Source organism: Nuphar pumila, chromosome 1, assembly GCF_984573655.1.
Source record: "Nuphar pumila chromosome 1, dmNupPumi1.hap1.1, whole genome shotgun sequence".
NCBI lineage: Eukaryota > Viridiplantae > Streptophyta > Magnoliopsida > Nymphaeales > Nymphaeaceae > Nuphar > Nuphar pumila.
The window spans coordinates 14,786,159-14,807,738 of NC_143249.1; the positions used below are offsets into that span (position 1 = coordinate 14,786,159).

At 37.2% G+C, this 21,580-nt stretch overlaps 1 protein-coding gene across 1 annotated transcript; it reads left to right on the forward strand.

Moving 5' to 3' along the window:
* The first annotated feature begins 4,690 nt into the window (after positions 1-4,690).
* Positions 4,691-13,811, forward strand: LOC149848075 (O-fucosyltransferase 27-like). Its single transcript, XM_090003175.1, has 10 exons — positions 4,691-4,873; positions 5,066-5,150; positions 8,304-8,374; positions 8,460-8,548; positions 8,644-8,887; positions 10,637-10,749; positions 10,844-10,934; positions 11,213-11,341; positions 11,418-11,971; positions 13,111-13,811. The coding sequence occupies exons 1-10, from the start codon at positions 4,691-4,693 to the stop codon at positions 13,559-13,561; spliced, it is 2,010 nt and encodes a 669-aa protein (XP_089859301.1). The 3' UTR covers positions 13,562-13,811.
* The last annotated feature ends 7,769 nt before the right edge of the window (positions 13,812-21,580 follow it).

Below are 21,580 nucleotides of genomic sequence, written 5' to 3' on the forward strand. Positions count from 1 at the left end.
GCCATTGCTTAGCTGACTTCAAACAGAATTGCAAAGACAATGTACTATGGTTCGGTGAAATTGTATCAGTATTGGTGCGTATCGGCCTTATAGGCAGAATTTGGCCAATTTTTAATAAATGCAAGAAAATAACAAAAAATACTTTTTAATATTTTTTAAAATTATTTTAATAGTTTAAACACGTGTCACGTTATGATTGACACGTAATAGTTTTTGTATTGTTTTTGGGATGATACAGAACGATTCAGGTGAGTATCGGTATCTGAACGATACAGCTGAATTCGTCAGCCCAACGATTCAGGGCAGATACCGATACTGACAACATTGGTTCAGTGAGGTAGATATGGCTAAGAGGCAATCAGGGAAAAAAGAAAAGTTCAAAGTATTTTTATGGAAAAACACACTGAAAAGGATCACAGATTAAATGTGGCAGCAGATCTGCAACTTCTTTTTCAGGATGACTTGATGGTCAGTCAATTCCTTTTTTATCTTTTTTTTGAGTAATGATATGTAGGCCCAGCTGCAGGTTTGGGAAAAAAAATTTACTGGTTGCTTGCAAGTGAAATCACTGAAATTTTTCTTTTCAAAATCACCTGCACCTTTTTCAGTTAATGTGAAAATCGCTCCAAAGACCCAAAGTTTTATGGATCTACATCAGGCCGGCCCAGCCTAACCCATAGTCTTAAAGCTCAGTTACTCATCACTCGGCTCGTCCATAATTGACTCGTCACTTGGACAGATCATGTTAACGTTATATTTTATATAAAATATACAAATATATGTATATACTATATATAATTTATATAATATTATTAATATATTGTATATAATATGTATTATATGATATTTTATAACATGTTTAATATATACTTTTATTAATATATATGTTTAATCATCTTTGTATGCATAATATACATACTATTTATATATATATATATGACAGGTGAGTCATGATCTGACTTGGCTATGTCATGACAAAACTCTGCTGACTCAGCCGAGTCAGCAGATGACTGCCAAGTTTGTTTATTTTTTTGTCATTCACTGGTTTGACCAAGTAAATGACCGAGTCACTGGGTTGACCCGGCAAGTTTTTAAACAATGACATAACCTGATCCAAAGTCCGCTAGAGCTTGACATGCCAAACTTGAACCTGACCCACTGAAAGCCCAATCCGGAACTTGTCGGTTTCGATCTTGGTCCAAAACTTATTCACGACTTGCCCCAATCGAGCCCTTTAAGCCATATTAGTAAACAAGGCAGTCCTAATCTAGCTCCATCAAAATGGTGTTCAGTTCTACCCCGGAACCGACCTGTTTAGTAATCAACTGGATCAGGCCCAAGTTTTATCAAGCTCCGGGCTAAACAAGGCAGCCCAAACCTTGTCCATCTTGGATCACATACCCGACTACCTCCAGTAACTTGATCACTTGACCCAATGTCTACCCCTAGTAATGAGATTCAGCTTTTTGGATCAAATCCATCCAAAACAGATTCCATCAGATATCTGACCCAAACCCAGACTGCCTGCATTCCTACTTAGTGCATGAAATGATGAAAACTCATGAAAATTTGAGAGTTGATCAAAATACAGATGAGATAGTGCTTGATAAAACTCATGAAAATGATGATTGAGCTTAATGCAAATTCATATTCTTGATAATTGATATGCGTTGTATTTTGCCATTCTGGCAGCAAAGAACACTCATGAATGAGAGTTTCTAAAAATGAGCCAATGGATTCCCTCAAAGCAAATTTTTTCGCTAAAAAAAAGAAAGATGAGTCAATGGAAATTAATATTCAATATCATTTAAAATCTAATTTGGTTTTTGAGAAATGAATGGAAACCGGGCACCATTCCACACTTTTTCTAGGTTTAAATTTTTTTTTTTGAGATAAAATAAGAAATGGCTACAATTATTAATAAAAATCTATTTCATATGGACAAATCAAACTATTTGCTGCAGTCAGGGCTGGGCTTTTAAAAAAAAAAAATTAACTGTTTCCCCCCCCCCCCCCCCCCCTAGCTACGCCTCTGAGCGCAAGAATTTATCACGAGATTTCCACAAAAAATAGTATAAGCGCAAGAAAAACACAATATTTTTCAAAAATATCACTTATTTTGAAAATATCATGTTTTTTTGCAATATTCTCAATTTCTCATGGTATTAACATGATATTTGTGATTTTTATTTTTTAACATGTTTGTATATTTTTATATATTTTAAATTTTAAATATATATTTTCTCAAGATTTTACAAGAAACAAGTTTTTTAAACTTATCGTGAGATATTCCTTTTCAGAGAAAATCTCCATAGCAAGATTTGTAACTATGTTTATTAAAAAAAAAAATTTGTAACTATGTTCCACATTTTATTGTCAAATCCTTCCCCAAGACCTGCCACCTTCTAAATCTAAGCCTCGGCAAATGATGCCAAATAGGCAAAACCATTGTTGTAGTCTCGTTGCGAATCGGCCGATTCGTATCGCATAGGCAGAAATTAAATCCATACGATACTAACTTGAATAGGCTATTTTTTAATAAATGTAAAAAAATACATATCCAAATCCCAAATAAACATTCATCCAATATCATCAAAATTTTATGATATTTCTATTAAGAACAATTTAGTTATCCTTAAAAAAAACAACAATTTAATGCTTGTAAAGAGCTCTTTCGGCACAAGAAATCAGCTCAGCTCAGCTAGTATAGGCATATTTTATATCATAAAGTTCCGATAGTTTAAGCATTCGGTTGTAAATAATAAGTTTAGAAGTCAAATCCAATTTGCTTATAGTTTCAAACAATGTATTTGTTTTGCAAATAGGCCAGTTCGAACTTGAGTAGATTTAGGGTATGTTTGGTTGCATCTCAAATCACATGAGATTATTTAATTATTTAATTCTCTTTGATTGGAATCTTTTCCAATTTTATTTTTAAACATGACTTTTTTTTGGTGGTCTACATCCATTCTATGACATAGGGAATCATCGAATCAATAGCAATAAGTCCCGTTTGAAAATACTCGTATGGAACGTTTTGAAAAAATACCTGAAGCAGGAGTTCAATGAAACCAAAGTTTCATGTTCGATTTTGAATTGGAGACGTTAAAAATATATGATTAGAAAGTAGGGATGAGAGCTAAATCTCAGTAATTATTTGAAACAATAACCAACTGAATGACGAATGGTTTATACATATAGAAAGTAGACCTTTCTCAGTTGGTGTCGGGTAATAGGCTAGGTCTGGTGGTTTCTTGGTCCTCTGCAGGTGCCTGTGGATTCAAGGGCACAAGAAGGAGTACTCCATTTGCCCAGTGTGATTTGAAGTCATATGATTATATATTATTTTTCAATTTTGAAAAAGAAATTTTATAAACGAGCTGAGAAAGAGTTGAGCTCATTTAACTCGGCCTAGACATGAGCTCGAGATTGGGTCAGCTGGCCACAAGAATGAGCCGGGCTTGAACACCTTCTGATTGGTTGGTTTGTGTAGTGTTGCCAAACATGCTGTAGCAATAATACAAGCACCATTCAATTTTTTCTGTCAAAGCAGCTGCAGATGCAGGCTGCTGAACATCAATAAATTATTAGATTAATGGTGAAACATTCTAATGGACTGGATGAGTTTTGCACTAGATCCAGAGGTGGGTCATATATATTTTCATTGGGCCTGAATCTGAGGACTATCTCTGTCACACCAATGCCTCTTTATCAAGTACATATCGATCTTTCAGATCCAAACCCAATGCAATCTGGATCTGATTCATATCGACACAGACCCGATCTAGTGGTGCCCCATCACCACATCGACAGCCAACTTGGTTGTTTTGAAACGTCAAAGCCGACACTAGTGTTTTGGATAATAACTGGATCATGGGCATATCCAAAATGAACTGGGTCATGGAAGCCCAGGACCAGGACGCTGCTTGTGTAAAAGGACGCAAACGGGTCACAGTTTTAAGACAGGTTCCTGCACAAATTATCAGATCCAGAACAGATAAAGTTGAATCTATTTGGATCCGTGTTGGAATCAGGATTGAGTCAGATATGGACTGGTCCAGCTCAGAATTGAGTCAAACCTGACCCATTATCTTCTCACTCTAAAATAAATAGAGATTATCGGTTTTCGTTGTATCAAGTACTAGAGGCTCTCATTGTGCTACTATATTTAGTTATAATCTCATTCTAGAAACCGAGTCGGATACAGACCCGAAATCGGATCCAAATTCTAGTTTATCCTGACCCGACCCGTTTGCAACCTTGACTTGTGTTAGAACTGCCAAAATTTCCGAATTCCGTTTTCTTAGGTCCAATGTAAGGTTTTTTATTTGAGATTCTCTCCCTAAGCAAGAAACACACGCATGTGCTTGTCTGTTCCCTCTCATAGACCTCACTCTTCTTGTCACGTGCGAGCCCACACTAGAGTCCCCACCCCTTCCCACATGTCAAGCTTGATCACCCACATTTTTGGTCTGCAGGACAGTGCCTCCCCTTCCTTCCCTTGCTCTCTTCTGCAACAAAAAAAGAAGAAAGAGAAAGAGGTGGGAAAAAAATGAGGAAGATATCTCAAACGTGGAATGTGGTACATGGGTTCTGTTGGGCCTTCTGAGTTACTGTTTCTGTGGGGGTGTTGGTGCCCTCTGAGTTGGTGGTGTTATTGTTCCAGAGATTTGGCCCTTTCTGTGTGAAAATGATGCTTTTCAAGTCAAAGTTAAAATGGGCAGCTGTGGTTGGCCTGGTTCTGTCCATATTCTCCCTTGTTTCTCACCTGTTTCTTGCAAGGTATACTGGGAGGTATTTGGTTGAGCACAGGCCTCAGATCACCATCTTCACATGGAGGCCCATCTTTGAAGGTTCTGATGTTCCCCACACTGTAATTCCTCATACCCATCACAGATCTCTTGTTTGTCCTTTCTGTTTTGGGATGTTTTGTTTTGTTGGTTTGGTTTTATGGGGTTTTGTTGTTGGTTCTGTTAATGGGTTTTCGGTCATAAGTTTCTTCTGGTAAGTTTTTTGCCCATTTTCCCATGTTGGTATCTGATTTTTGTTGGTTTGAGTGAAGCAGAATGCGAGATATGTGAGATTGTGGGGTCCTGTGAAGTCTATTGAATCTCTGCTCCCACATGCAAGCCCTAGAGGGAAATACAAAGGTAAGATCTTTTCAACAGCTTGATATCATTGACACTGCTTGATTTGCATGATTGACTTTGTGATGTTTTTCCTCTGTGCCTGCAATCTTGACAGTGGTGACCAGACCCTGTGAGTTTTTAGATCAGTCAAGGTTACAAGGTTTTTTACTCTGAAGAAGAAAATTGTTCACTTGTATGTAGTGAAAAAAAAGGAAAAGAAACTGCTGTTTGCTGTTTCTGATGTATTGGGTTTCTTTCTGAGCATGTAAATTTACTAGATTCGTTATGTTTCAAAAGTAGTCTCTGATGCATGTTGACCATACACTTGCAGTGTAAACATTACCTTTTTGAATGCTGATGTTCTATTAGGATTGTAGTTTGTACTTTGTAGTTAGGATCTCAGAGAAACCGTAAGCACATTAACCTATGTAAATTGCAATTGTTTGAGTTTGGATTCTGATCATCTGAGAGGAAATTGTTTTTTGCGGATAAGATGTTACCGTGCATTATAAAACTATTCATGCGTTATTTGAATTAAGGATTGCTAACAATTTAGCTATGAAGTATTTCACTGGATGAAATAGCCTTAGAATAACTTTAAAAATATGCATCCCTAAAACTATGAATTTGTAATCAATCCACTGAGTTCTTGAATCAAAAGAATCAAAACTTTAACCAATTGCAGATGTACCTTTTTTGCCATGGCACAAGAACTCTTGTCCTGTTGACATCCTCCATGTTGACTCTCGATCTTGTCTTAAAAAGATTGGAGAATACTTGATTCTTTTTCTTCTCCTGGCTAAAATTGTCAAGATATCTCCATCATGGCCCTTTACAACTTAGTTTAGACTTCAAACTTGAACATACAGTTATTCCCAGAACCTATTCCTTCAAGTGGTAATTCTTTATTTTTAGGAATCTGGATTGAGTCATAATTTCAAATGAGATATATTTGGCTTATATTACATAAACACTCTATTTGGTTAGTCATGATGGCATTAGACACTTGTTGACAGTGCCAAAGTGAGGATGTTTCAATTGAGGGAACACAAAGCATGTGACACATACACACACACACAGAAACACACACTCGAATCTATGTTTTCTTCATGGCCCATTGTTCTCAAATGATTGTCTCAAGCGTTTGATTTTCCTTTTTAAAATTTTGCTGCATCTTTTGATGAAAATATGTCATGTCAACTTTGAAGGGGAAATGGCTTACTGAATCACAATAAATATTAACTGAAAACCATGGCTCTAGGTTATGGTGCTACGTACTTGTCAGAATAAAAAATCTTACTAAATTGGGAATACCAACCAGGTGGCAACTGTCCTCCACCCTTTCATTGGCCTTTCTTGTTGACATGGAAGCCAACATCGCTCATTGGATGCATCAAGAACCTCCATTTTTTAGGTCCATGAAATGTGCAGTACTTTTGATAATCGATGTAGGTCTCTAACACTGATGAACACCTATGGACCCATATTTGTTATTTTACCTTTTGGCTTTCTTTTTTATTTTGGATGAAGTATGTATTTTGCAGATAATTTTCTAAAATTACAAGCATCTTTACTTATGGTTTATTTTTGGATTCTTCTTTATTCATATTAGAAATCTGAGAAACTCAACCAATAATTATGGGAATTTCCTTCTAATGAAGCCATTCTTTCGGTTAGAATTTGTTGAAAAGGAAACCCTGGCTAGTGCTGGAGAATCCCTATGCTGTCATATAGCTTGTTCTCTTCACGATAAATCATTCCTATACATATCATCAAACTGAGTATCATCAAATGAAATAATAGATGACTTGGTCCCTCATACATTATACTACTAGTTTGTCACCTCTCTTTTATAGTCCACAGCTAAACACGGATTGATCTGATTCTCTAACGTATGATGTCCTTGTCTAGTTTCATGTGCCCCATTAAATCTGACATTTTATGTGCATAACCTGAAACTGTTGCAAGAAAATTGGCATGCTACATAACTCGTAATTGTGGATGGGAGATGAATAATGCTTTAGCAGTTTTATGTTCCACATGGAAAATAGCATTATGGCAAGTTGTATATTTTATTTTACATATATACAAAATATTCAAGTGCCTCTAGAACATATACTTAACAGTAAACTTCCAACTGAACCAAATTCATGAGCATATAATTGCATACTCTTCAAGAAGAAGTTTGTCAAGTTTTGTCTATGGACTACATGGTTGGTGGTGCTTGTAGATCAACATATAAAATCTAGAAGCATGAAAAAACATAATTGTCAACATCCTCAGGCAGATCAAGGAGTATGTACCTTTGTATTTTGTGAATAGTTGCTACTATTCTAGCATCTTGCTTTTGGTGTTAAAATGTAATGATACATACACTTTAAATGAGTTCGAGCATATCTACGGGCATTCGAGAATTGTAACTTGGTAGCCCATGTGGTGGCTCACCTAGATAGGTTGTGTTTGATGTGTGGAGTAACATGATCTAATGTGTTCCATTTGATATTATTTTTTAGTACATATGCAATTTTTGAGTAAAAAAATATTTGCAATCAATGTGTTTACTGATGTTTTGGGTGTTTTCTGAGTTGTGGGTAGCATAACTTTTTGTAACAAAAGCTGCTCTTCTGCATGCGGCAACTGTTGGATTTCAGTGATATTTATGCAACTCTATGTCATGTTGGTATTTACTCTAGTTGCCTATATCAGTCTTTGCAATATCTCAGCAATTCAATTTTTGGTATAGTACAAGTTTTTAGTAGATAGCAGGACAAGGTCAGGAAATTCTTGGCATTTATATTTGTAAAATTTTCAGTTATAATGCTCAAAACTGAACAGAAATCATCAAAGTGTAGCAAAAATTATACTCTTTGATAGTCTTGTTATATCATATCAAAGTAATATCATTATGATATTCTCAAAATACTGCTAATATCTATAACTATGTATTGTCATAATGCTAGTTCATATTTATCTTATTAATCTGGATTTTATATATCATTTTGTTGGCAAGTCGCCATTGAATGAAATCCAAAACGATCTTAATTGACTGTACTATGGTATTCAAGTTTTCTGCTGTATGCATTTCCATTGCCTAATCTGTAACATGTTTGGAGTTCTTACCGAAGTATGGAGTATACAATCTTTTCATGTAATGTAATGTATTGATAATGTCAGCTCCTGGACTGAAGCACAATGGTTTCATATTTGCCAAGATACGCGGAGGGTTCCATGAGATCAAGAATTCTGTAAGCACTCTTATTTTTCTTGCTACTGTTGCATTTCTTAATCTACAAGGTAATATATAAGAGCTGTCATATCTTGTAATTGCAGATAAGTGATATAGTTGCAGTTTCTAGACTTCTTAATGCTACTCTGGTTATTCCAGAGCTTCAGTCGACTACTAGCTCCAAGGGAATCAGGTTTTTTTTTTCAGTTTATGTGAATAATTTAATAGTTGGGTTTGACATCATCCATCTTACTCTCTTTTTTATTTTTTATTGTAATATTTTTGCAGCTCTGGTTTTAAAAGCTTTAACTACCTTTATAATGAGGATCGTTTCATAGCAGCACTGACAAAAGATGTTACAGTTGTGAAAACCCTTCCAAAACATCTAAAAGCTGCGAAGAAAAAGAATGAAATCCCTGTGTTTGCAGTACCCTATTCAGCTTCACCTGAATTTTACCTCAAGGCTGTTCTTCGAGCATTAAAGCGGCACTCAGTTGTTGAACTACATGTTTCAGGTGGTGGGTGCTTGCAGGTAAGCAATATGACTTATTCTTACCAATATGTGTTTGTAAGCATGTATGCATTATGTCTGACTTTGCTTCCTTCACTTCATTATAGTTGAAATGGTAGAGTCATGCCTGAAATAGTGATAACAGATGCTTACCAGAATACAACAACAACAACGACGACTTCATCCCAAAACAATTGGGGTCGGCGATATGAACCAAAAAAGAAAATCATTCTGGGTCTTCCACATGAATCCTTCTCCTCCAATCATATGAGTGGACAAAATATTTTTGAATTGTATTTGGACTTTTCTTCAAAGCAGTCAAATTGGTATAATGCTACCTAAATACTGGAAGAGTTATTCTTCCGTGCTAATATGAAAGAGTCTGCTATCAATTTATCTTGATTTTTACCTGGCTCAATTGCTGATCCAATTACAATTAATCTGGAGAAATTCCAATGTGCAATTCAGAAAGTTTTTTTAGATGGAGCAGTTCTCTGATAAAAATGTTATCATGAACTTGCTAATGTGCCCTAAATATAATGGGCATCAGCAATTACAACATGCTCGTGTGCATGCCTTTCCGATGACAATGTCTCTTGCCTTCTTTTCCAGATTGTCGCAAACTTATCATGCAATTATGTGTTATTTAATTCTATAAAGTTCATCATAAAGATACCATTCTCTGTTTTGTTTTATTTATTAACTGGGTTGAGCACATTCGCCAAGATACATCGTTTGGATAAGATGTTTAATGGAGAAAAATGTAGGGCCATGTTCTACCACATGTAGCAATTTCATTTCTTCATGCATTATTTTTTTGCTGTTAGGGCATAAATTTGGTGAATTGGCTCTAACATTTTTGAGTTTTCTCACTATATCTATGTCATGGACACTGGTCACAAGTTCAATTTGTTGTATTTTATCATGACATTTTAATGAAAAGTTAAATACACAACAAAAAAAACAACATATTTGGTTTATTACTTTTTTCATTTCTTGCAAGTTTAGTATGATTTTATCTGTTTTCTTTTGATATTTATTTTAATTTATATTGTTTGTAGTTTTTCTCTTTTTGCTATCTTTTTAACTTTTTCTAGTGTCCCAAGACATTCTGGAGACTGTTCCTTAGGGCACTTATGGAAGAGAGAAAAACTGTCATAGGAAAAGAAAGTTTTGCCTATGAGAGTTTTTGATATGAGAAGTTTTCCAAAGGAAAGCTTTTTGCTTGTTTGTGTAGCATGAGAAAAACATAGTGGGGAAATGTGAAAAATTGAGAGAGGGGAGGAGGGTGGTGGTGGTTAGATGTGGTGAGATAGGTGGTTGGGAGTGTAAAAATAAATTTTCTCATGGTAGGAAACATTCCTCCTCCCCCCCCCCCCCCCCATTGGAGGAATGTTTCCTATCAAAAGTGTACCTTTTAGAAAAACTCTCAGCGTAAAAGTCTCTCTCGTTTGGAAGGGTCGGAAAGTCCGTACGGATTTTCCATTTTGCATCACTTTTCCACATCTTTCTCGCTTCCAAATGTGCCCTTAGAAAAACAATTTTAACCCAAGATACTCCATTATCGCAAATAGCTGGTTCATGTGCACTCAATTAGAAGTAACTAGTCATGCATGTATAAGAAATTATTATTTACTTTAGCCACTAATCTTGTTCACCACCCTGCATAAACTTGTTCACTACTTTGGATGGTAACTTAGAGATGCTTCCAAATGGCTTATTAGTTATCTGAAACTAGAACTTTTTGTACTGCACTTGTCAATAAGCCAGGCTCTTCTTCCACCTAATCTTGAAGAATACCAAAGATTAAGATGCAGGGTGTCTTTTCATGCCCTTCGATTTCGTCATGAAGTTCAGGAACTTGGCACCAAAATAGTACGTAGGTGGGAGCCTATTTATGTCAAAGTAGTCCTTTTAACCACATTTTACTGTAGTGCTTTTTCCTAGTTGTTGATATGCCCTGTTAAACCATTTCAGGTTACGATCTTCAGGGAGGCCTTTTCTTGCATTTGATCCCGGATTAACTAAAGAGGCTTTAGCTTATTATGGTTGTGCTGAACAGTTCCAGGTATCCAGATTTTTCTATCAATTTATCATATGTACTGAAATTTGTTCTATCATTCACCTGACTTGTGGGAAAAGCAAATTTAGAATGCCTCACATGCCATTATGATTCTATTCCAGCTAGAGATTTAAGCAAAGTTACTATAACTGTGACTTCATCCAAGTTGTAAGACATGGATGGAGTAACCTAATACAATTCTTGCACTGAATCAAGCTGGCCCTCAATTTCTAGAGGTCTGGGGGCAGGTTGCCAACTCTACTTACCGTGTTTCTCATTCTTAGGATGTGCACACAGAGCTAATACAGTATAGAAGGAAATGGATGATCAAACATGGGGTCATCAAGGGGAATCTATCTGCGGATTCTGTGCTGCAACATCTTAATGGTACATGTCCTTTGATTCCAGAAGAGGTAAGCAACCTAATGAGAAACATGATATCATGTTCAGAAATTGTTTTCTTTCTTTGACATTCTTGATTTTTTGTAGGTTGGTGTTATTCTTCGTGCATTTGGGTATCCACAGGACACAATCATATATATTGCTGGAGGAGAGATATTTGGGGGGCAGAGGTTAATGATTCCTCTGCATTCCATGTTTGATAATGTAGTTGACAGGACCTCCCTCAGTACTGTCAAAGAATTAACAGCCCTTTATGGCCATGAGGACTCCCCAGATGTCTCTTCTCATCCACTGCCTCCAATGATTTCTGAAGAATTGAGGATTGCTGCCTGGAAGAAATCTGGTCCACGTCCACGGCCACTTCCTCCACCACCATCAAGGCTTAAATATCGGTATAATGCTGAAGGTTGGTGGGGTTGGGTTGCTGAAAGTGAGAAGGAACCACAACTGACAATTGCGGAGTTGAGGATACAAGCACATAAGCTTTTGTGGGAAGCCATTGATTACATAGTCTCTATTGAAGCAGATGCCTTCATCCCTGGTTTTGATCGTGATGGCATGGGACACCCTAATTTTGCAAGTTTGGTGATGGGTCACAGACTTTATCAGAATGCTGTATCAAAAACATTTCGCCCAGATAGGTATTTTCCTAATTGTCTATTGTCTGCTAGATTCTGATGATCATGAGTAGTAGGATCTAAGACAAAATGTTGATTGTGTTCCCTACTTAATTTCTCATGATGAATTTTGTCAGATCCTTTGTCGAGTGAGGTCATGTTATTCCAGACACTGCTTGGTCCAACACATTTATCACAATTCAGTCATAATTATTAATTTGTTTTTGTGTATATACCTGGAGACTTTTATCAGCCACCCATACTGATGTTAGACACATTTGTACTCCATCACTTTATGTCATTCCAATTTGTAGTTCATCAAATGTCTGACGCAGATGGGGAGTTCAGATTGCTGTTTGACACTTATGGACATCAACAGGCATTTCATGAGTTTGCTTCAGTCTTTCTTTTGATTTTTTGGATTAAAGCATATATTTGCTATTAAATTTTCTTAATTATTTGAAATTTTAAACATCTCAATGATTTATGTATTGTTTCTATGAAGTATTGATGAAAAGATAATTGCAATATTCTATGGACTTTAATTCTCTTAGATTGCATTACTAGTTAGATCCTTTCTTTTTAAAGATTCAAAGTTTTACAATTATACTTGGTCACACCCAGGCCCTTTAAATAAGGGGGACTATATATCTATATGAGAAGATGGTTGCTGCTAACTGCCAGCTAACCGGGTTTTTGAAGGGTTTTTTCCATGTTTTCCTTAAGTCTGACACGTACAGATGTGTTCGACATGGTCAATTTACTAGGGACCGACAAATGGATAATGTTTTTTTGATAAAAAAACATGATTTTTTAAGCATTATAAATATTTATTAAAATCTTAGACCGTCAATTTTTAAACCTTATAAAAGCCTACCTGTGGATTGGAATTGGATGATCCAAGAGTCAGATTCCTATAGAACGCCTGTACGGTCAGATTTAAGGAAAACATGGAAAAAAACTTTCAAAAGCCCTGTTAGCTAGAAAAAAGGTTAGCAGTTACCACCTTCTCTCTCTCTCTGTGTACACACACACACACACACACACGGAGAGAGAGAGAGAGAGAGAGAGAGAGAGAGAGAGAGAGAGAGAGAGAGAGAGAGAGTATTTGGCAAAGTTCTGTATTTATTATTTATTCACTTCACTCCCATTTTTCAATGCAGGAAAACCATTGCACTGCTTTTGGAGGAAGTTCACGGTCATCTGTATGAAGCAAATCGGACATGGGTAGCATCAGTAAGGAAGCACCTCACTGACTCTGTGATCAAAGGTCTAACAGAAGCGCCGTTGAACTCGAAACCGTTCTCTTTTCTGTCACATCCTCTTCCTGAATGTCTCTGCATAAGGAAGGTCTCACACTCACCCAAAATTACTTCCTCAAATGCAACAAATTCTCCAGATCGCATGACAATGGGAGTCGATTACCAATGTCCCGCTTGGATGGATGGTGACAAGGTGGTGCATTCAGAAAGTTATGAGGAGGAGGATTTGGAAGAAGCTGATGACATATCTAGCCAGTTTTTCCAGCAAGTCAGGCCTTCAGCACATGCAATGGAATCAAATGGCAAAGATGTTAGATTAGAAGATCAAGAAGATAATGAAGGTGGTGAATGACAATGGTTGTTGAAGGCTTTAACCTGATGCTGATCCTAGATATTCTTTGTCACTCCTCCCTCGGCAAGTTTCAGGTTTGTGTGTACATAACTCATTTGTAGAGGCTGGTGAGGTTTTACATGATTGGTCTCTGTTCACTGCCAGGAAGAGTGGTCTTATAACATAATAGCTTCCAATTTTGATGTACTTGATGCAATGGATGATTGATCTACCTACTGAGGGAAGTCCTTTTTATGAGTTGTCCAAGAAAGGAATGCATTCCTTTTTTCAGAAATTTACATATGGCTGCCTGACTTGTGCTTGTTCTACATATAAATTTATAACGACATGAAAAATTAAATACATAAACTGCCTGACTATCCTAAAAATTGATCAAACGGGTGCTTAAGTTATCGTCTGCTTTTTGAATGAAGGACATTAAAGCAAATGACAAAAGTACAATTATACCCTTGATAAAATAAATCATCAAGTTTACAACCAGAAACATTAAAGTTCAAATACCAACAGGGGTTCCGCTTGTCTGGTAGGAGTATAGTTGCATAACTGTTAGGGGTCTGCCTAACCCAGCTTGCCTTTCAAAAAAGAAAAGCATTAAATTTCAAATCAAATATTCAATTCTTTGTCGGTGATACCATCTTTTTGGGTTCACATTTTGGTCCAATTCAAGCTTCCAACCCAAATCCTAACCACTTTGAGTCCATGCTAGGTCAGTCTGAACCTCCGTATAGCTGTATGTTAATTGGATTCAGATATGGACTTGGATGTAGAGAACCTATATAGAACATGAATCCTTTTCTTTTGAAAGGCAAGCTGGGGTTAGACAGGAGCAGGGATCCAGGGAGCGGCTATGTGCCCAATTAGGTACAAAACCTGTTTCATTATGCCCGAAATGAGGTCCTACAGCACCTGATCCTGGTATGTATCAAGCTCATCCCCGAACTACTGCCAGTTTCAGATTATCATGAGTGTTGGCAAAGTTGATTTCACATACAGTCCACTAGCCTTGAACAAAGAAGGGTTCAATTGGACCTGGTTTGGATAGACTGTGGGTCAAGTTTGAGTTCGTTTAGTTGGATTCAACAGATACAACACTATGTGAACAACTAGTGCACGTCTCCTTGTGTTGGGACGTTGCAGGTTCAAAACCCAATGGTATAGTTGTATAACTAGTAGGGGTCTACCAAACCGAGTTGAGATCAAAAGATTGGTTAAGTGACATGGCTAAGTGCCATAGCCAATCACATGACAGCATTTCATGTGGGCAGGCCCCACATGAAATGCTGTCATGTGATTCGCTATGGCACTTAGCCGCTAGACCCGATTAGTATATAGACTTGCACTTGATTTAAAGTTTTATCAATTGGACTCGGGAGCTGACCCAAGATCTGATTTAGGATCCAACATTTTGCAGTAGAAATGTTAAAAACACGTGTTTTCTGGATCTGGTCCTAGTATTTGAATAGGGACACAAATTTGGTGCTACCTAAGTCAGGTTCAATCATATTTTGACCGAGTGATTAGGTTTTATCCATATCCGCGACTCCAGTACCACAAAATCCAAAATTCTAGTAAGACTCTAAGTTTGATAACGAATTCTAACTTAGATCGTGATCTATATGTAAACACATTTCAAAGAAAATGAATAAGTTGTTGGACCAAGTTTGACTTCGTCCCTGTCCAACCCATTTAAATTGACCTGTGTTTGGTCCGAAGGTTATAAACCAGACATCGGATCAAACCAAAGATCTTATTAAGATCCGACATTTAATGATGGAAAATGTTAAAGTGTGCATGCTTTTCGAATTTGGTTCTTAGTATCCGAATCTACACACAAGTTTTTGTACTACCTAAGCCAGGTTCAGTTGGATTTTTTCATAGAAGTCAATAGGTTTTATCTGTTATATCGTGAACCAAACACTAGAATAGCTCAAATTCTAACCAGATCGGAACCCTATATTAACGCGACAATAACACTTTTTGGTTAGTCCTTATATTTTTTATTTTAATTGTATATTGAGAAAAAACTTATTGTTTCAAAATATCAGCACAGCCATGATTTTTATAGTGCATATACCCTTGGTAGTCATTATATCCGAACAAAGTCAAAAAATTAAGGTGGTGGCAAGGTGGTCTACACCACAAAAGAGTGGATAAAAATGGAGGGCATTAATAGAACATGAACAAATTTTTCATAAGTCATACACTTGAAGCACAGCAGGTGATATTTGTTTCAGTTTATATATAAATTCCCCACCCCAAACATCACTTTCACATGAGAATGATACAGATCTCTGTGTTCTTTTCAACAAAGGAGTTTCTTCAATGTTGCAATGAGTTGCTTTCTTAATGAGACAACGCCATCTTCCTTGGTTCCACAACTTCCACTATCTACGTTTGAAAGAGATTTTCTAAGCAACCAAGCCACCAAAGGCGGCCCAAGTCATAATGAAGCTTCCTGCCCAAAATCTTGTGGGAAGCTTCAATTCTTGCATCAAGTTTAACAAAATGAGAGAGAGAGAGATGGTTGAAAGAAGGTCTAATTAAAGTTCCACTTTGCTTGGTCACCAAGGGAGGTTTCTGCTTTATAAGCAAAGCCTTAACTTCCATGCCTCATGTGTCGAATGAGATTGGAAGCACTTTTGAGTAGTAACTGGCCTGAGATTGCAATCAACAAATAAAACACCTGAGTAGCTTCCGAGGAGGGACCAACAAGCAAAGTGGAACTGGAACACAGAAGGGTCTGATCACATACACTATGTGCTGGAAAGATGGCCGTGGAGAAGTCCAATTGGTACTCTTCTATACTAAAATCAGTGGTTTCATGCTTCTTATCTTCTAAATGCTCTGATCATGACAAAGCCCCTTCTTCGCCTGTCGATGGTGCCGAGATGGTGGTTGCGGCTGCATGCCATTTTCGCAGTGCTCACTTGGTCCACTCTAGGTGGTACCGGTGCATCCATGAACAACTTACAGAAAATGGTGATGGACTTGAGATATGACGGTGCTGGGTGACACTCAGCACAAGTTGGCTCGGTTCTTTGTGCCGTGTGGGCTTGGCAGCTCAGTTTGAACTTTGAACACTTAATGGAGTGAGGCAAGTTAGCCACAAGTACTCTCGTTAACGGGTCAAGACAAATATGGGGACTGTGGCCTACTTAGCCAATTTTGTCCCAAGCAAGATCCGGCACCTTGGACAGGCTCAATTTCGAGGGATGATCAGGTGCAATGTAATTGCACACTTTTAGTGCTGCTGCACCTGATCACTCTACATCTTTGGGATACAGCCTGTCAGCTGTAGGGCCCAAGCATTGGGTGAAGCAGCAGCACATTAAAAGTGTGCAATTACATTGCACCTGATCCTCCCTCCCATACTTTGCACATATAGCAATTACATTACCATTACATCAGCTGTTGGGCCCAAGCATCTCATCGGGCATGCCAAAATACACGCTGCCTTTGGGTTTTCTGCAAAAACTGTTCTCGTGGAGGGGGGGGGTGTCCAATTTCGTTTTCGCAGCAGGCATTTCCACGGAAGGGGGGCGTGCAGCGACACCCCCCCTTCGGTGACATGCAAACTCCCCCCAAGAAATAGATTGAGGAGGAGATATGCCCTCAGAACAAGAAGCTTTTCCTATTTGAGAAGCCCATACATAGGCAAATAAACATAAGTAACTCGTCTACCTGGCAGTGAAAAGTGCAAGAAGAAAAGAATGTAAGGAAACTAATCCCTATTCTCCCACGGGTGGTCTTCAATCCCACTTGAAGAAAAAGACTATATCTAAGAACAAGTGTGTCAATCCCTCCCATTATTCACTTTCCCTGCCCTAAGAAAGTTCTAGGACATAAAAGGTTGCATAAAAGGTCACATATTGAGCAAAGGTATTTTATTAAAAGTTTAGTCCCATATCAAAGGTTTTGCTCAATATTTAATGGCATATAAGTTAAGAATATGTATTCTCAATGCGGGCTTGTAACACATGAGATGGTAAGACCGCATGTTGGTCTGTTTTCGTGAAGTTGGGGGTGCACTTTATGGTCTGCCCTATTCCAAAACCTACAGTTGGCATAGTGTTGCTTGGTTTAAGGGCTGTGTGGGCTTTGCCCTGAGAGGAGGGAACCGTGACGTGAGGCTGCCTTCACAGAGCAGCGAGCACCTCCCCCTTGTAGCAGTGGAAGGATAACAAATTGTTGCCCTCCTTCCTTGCTTGGCGTCCTTTTATGTGCGAACTGCCATCCTTTTGCTTCAATCTTCAATTTTTTTGGTACGTTTCCTTTAGCTAACCAAATCATGCATGCACACTTATCATTGCCGAATTTAATTTGTATCTATAAGTGGCTTTAACATCTTTAATTAGATTTTCTTTTTAAATAATGCATGTCATGTCTAGTCAAATGCATCTTTGGTACTGACAGTAACCATCTTTTTGCTTCAATCTTCAAATTTTTTTTTGTCTAAATTTCCTTAGCTTTTTGGGTTCAATTCAAACTTGCAAACCAAATGCAAACCATTTTGAGTCCATGTTAGGTCAGGTTGGACCTACTTTGGATATAGCAGTACGTCAAATGGATTCAGTTATATATGGACTATAGAACCTATATAGAATATGGATCTAATGATCACATATTGTTTTATCTGTTGAATCCAACTAAACGGACTCAAACTTGATCCTTACTCTATTCAAACCCGGTCCAATTGCACCCTACTTTGTTCAGGGCTAGCCCGACTCTATGTGAACTCAACTTTGCCAACATGCATGATAATCAGAAAGTGGCAATAGTTCGTGCATTAGCTTGATACATACCAGGATCAGGTACTATGGGACCTCATTTCCGGCATAATGAAACAGATTTTGCACCTAATTGGATTGGATCTGCTAGACCCGATTAGTAGATAGACTTGCACTTGCTTTAAAGTTTTATCAATTGGACTCGGGAGCTGGCCCAAGATCAGATTTAAGATCCAACATTTTGTAGTAGAAATGTTAATTAAAAAAACATGCTTTCTGGATCTGGTCTTACATATCCGCGTGACTGTTGGACCAAGCTTGACTTCGTCCATTTCCAACCCATTTAGATAGACATGTGTTTGGTTCAAAGGTTATAAACCAGACATCGGATCAAACCAAAGATCTTATTTAGAACCGACATTTAATGATGGAAAAATTGAAAGAGTGCATATTTTTCGAATCTGGTTCATAGTATCCAAGTCTAGACACAAGTTTTGGTACTACCAAAGCCAGGTTCAGTTGGATTTTTGCATAGAAGTCCATAGGTTTTATCCAGGGTCAGTGTTTGACCATAATCAAACTAACAGCTGTTGACAGAAGGGCCAGTTTGTAACAACGGTTAGAAAGGCGGTGACTGATTTGAAAAATGGCATAAGGCAGTGACTATTTTGCAAATCGGCTATAAGGCAGGAACCAATTTTTTTAAAAAAAAACTAAAAAATATAAAATCAAAGTATGAAAACATACCAAATTTAAAACTCATTAAAATTATGATAAAACATCATGCACCGAAAAATAACTGTGCATCATGAAATTTTCAAATTTTCAGGTTGCAATGTTTTGTAAAATATTGGTCGTGTTGAAGTTGTGATAATTTTAAATTATAGCAACTAATATTGCCGATATTTTGAAAAACTATGATAAAATCATGAGAATTTTCAAAAGATGATATTATATTGAAAACGTGATATTTTTCCAAAATATCATACTCGTAACCCTATATTAACGCGACCAAAACTCCTTTCACTACAAGAAAAATGTTAATTAGCGATAGAAATTTGCGACGGATTTTTTTCGTCGCAAATTAGCGACAGATTAGCTAGAGAAAACTTTCTTAATGAATCAGTCGCTAATTAGCGACGAATTAACGGCAACAATTATTTCGTCGCTAATTCTCAATACAAGAAAAACATTTTAGCGAGAGATTTAGCGAGGGAATTTTTCCGTCGCTAATCCGTCACTAATTTTCGATTTAAACCGAGCGCCGGTTCACGGAAGATGACGGTGCCAGTTCATGGAGGACGGCGACGCCGGAGAGCACTGGTTCATGGAGGACGGCGACGCCGGTTCGCGATGAGGCAGAGCGATCGTTCTGTGCATGCAATGCCTGTCGGGTGCGGTATAAGTCCGGCTTAGTGCTGCCGGAATACCGCCCGATAAGGATCAATTTTTTTTCATTTTTTTTTTAAATTTAGCGACAGATTAGCGACGGATAATGTCCGTCGCTAATCTGTCGCAAATTAGCGACGGAATTAACGACAGATAATTTTTTCCGCTAATTAGCGAGCAAAAATTCGCGATGGCCTCTATCCATCGCTAATCTGTCGCTTAACAGTTTAGCGACGGATTAGCGATGGATAGAGGCCGTCGCTAATCCACGGTTTTCTTGTAGTGTTTAGCCTAGTTTTCATATTATTTACAGTTGTACATTATAAGTTGAAATCTTACTATTTAAGGATGGAAGAGGGGCACTGTTAAGCCAAAACAATTTTTTGAGAAACTTTTTAAAAATTACATAGATGTTTGTTAGGTTTTAGTGTACTTATTTTTAAAATTTCAAAACATTTGTAACAATGCCTCCTTCACGCACGAGAGAGAGAGAGAGTAGGTAAATCTTACCAAAATTATCAAAGTTAAAAACTTAAAATATTAACAGTTACCTAAAGTTAAATATAGATAATTTTAGAGTAACCACATGAGAGAGAGTATTAATTATTATAGAGAGGGAGAGAGATATTAGGAAAGCTTATCTACGAAGATGGGGATGTTAGAGAGACAGTGTGTAGGTAAATCTTACCAAAATTATCAAAGTTAAAAACTTAAAATATTAACAGTTACCTAAAGTTAAATATAGATAGTTTTAGAGTAACCACATGAGATAGATAGAGTATTAATTATTATAGAGAGGGAGAGAGATATTAGGAAAGCTTATCTACGAAGATGGGGATGTCAGAGACAGTAAATCTTACCAAAATGACCAAAGTTAAAAACTTAAAATATTAACAGTTACCTAAAGTTAAATATAGATCATTTTAGAGTTACCACATGAGAGAGATAATATTCATCATTTAAAGAATAGCCAAATTAGAGAAATTATAGTATTTTTAAAAAGTTACCAAATTCCAAATCCCATTAAGCATGAGATTGTTAGGCAAATTCATCCTATTTATTAAAAGGTCATCCCCATGATGAAGAATTGGAGATTTTCTACTCTGATGGATTTCAAGATATCCATTAATGGGGTTTGCCTAGCTAAGTGATCCTGTCAACATATTCTTGATTTGGATTGAGGCCAGGTTTTTTTTTTTTGTTCTTTCTATTGCCCGATCAGTGAGGACTGGCCGTTGATCTAAGAATTTGTGACGTACACATAGCACAGCCATGATGTTTATTGTGGATATCGTTGGTAGTCATTATATCAGCTCAAAGTCAAAAAGTTAAGGTAGGTGGTACACAAAAGAGAGTGCATAAAAATGGAGGGGTATCAACCAATAAAGACAAAAGGAGGATATATGGGCATTAATAAATTAACAGGAAGAAATTTTTTAGGAAAAAAGTAGGTGATATTTGTTTTAGCTTATTTATAATTCCTACTACGCTAACATCACTTTCGCATGAGAATAATACAGAATCACAGCTCTCAGTATGCTTTTCAACAAGGGAGTTTATTCAATATTGTATTGACTTGCTTGCTTGATGACATCTTCATTAGTTTCATGACTTGGGCTGCACGCTTTAATGAAACAACGCCATCTTCCTTGGTTCCAAAACTGCGACTATGTACGTTTGAAAGAGATTTTCAAAGCAACCAAGTCACCAAGACGGCCCAAGTCATAATGAAGCTTCCTGTCCAAAACCTTCTGGGAAGCTTCAGAGAGAGAGAAAGAGAGATTTCAATATGGTTGAAAAAAGGTCTAAACTTCCACTTTTCTTGGTCACCAAGGGAGGTCTCTGCTTTATAAGCCAAGCCTTAACTTCCATGCCTCATGTGTCGAATGAGCTTGGAAGCACT

Coding starts and splice junctions, on each gene's coding strand:
- LOC149848075 (XM_090003175.1), top strand. CDS start 4,691: ATGATGCTTTTCAAGTCAAAGTTAAAATGGGCAGCTGTGGTTGGCCTG. Junction 4,874..5,065: donor GTTCTGATGTTCCCCACACT/GTAATTCCTCAT, acceptor TGAGTGAAGCAG/AATGCGAGATATGTGAGATT. Junction 10,935..11,212: donor GTTGTGCTGAACAGTTCCAG/GTATCCAGATTT, acceptor TCTCATTCTTAG/GATGTGCACACAGAGCTAAT.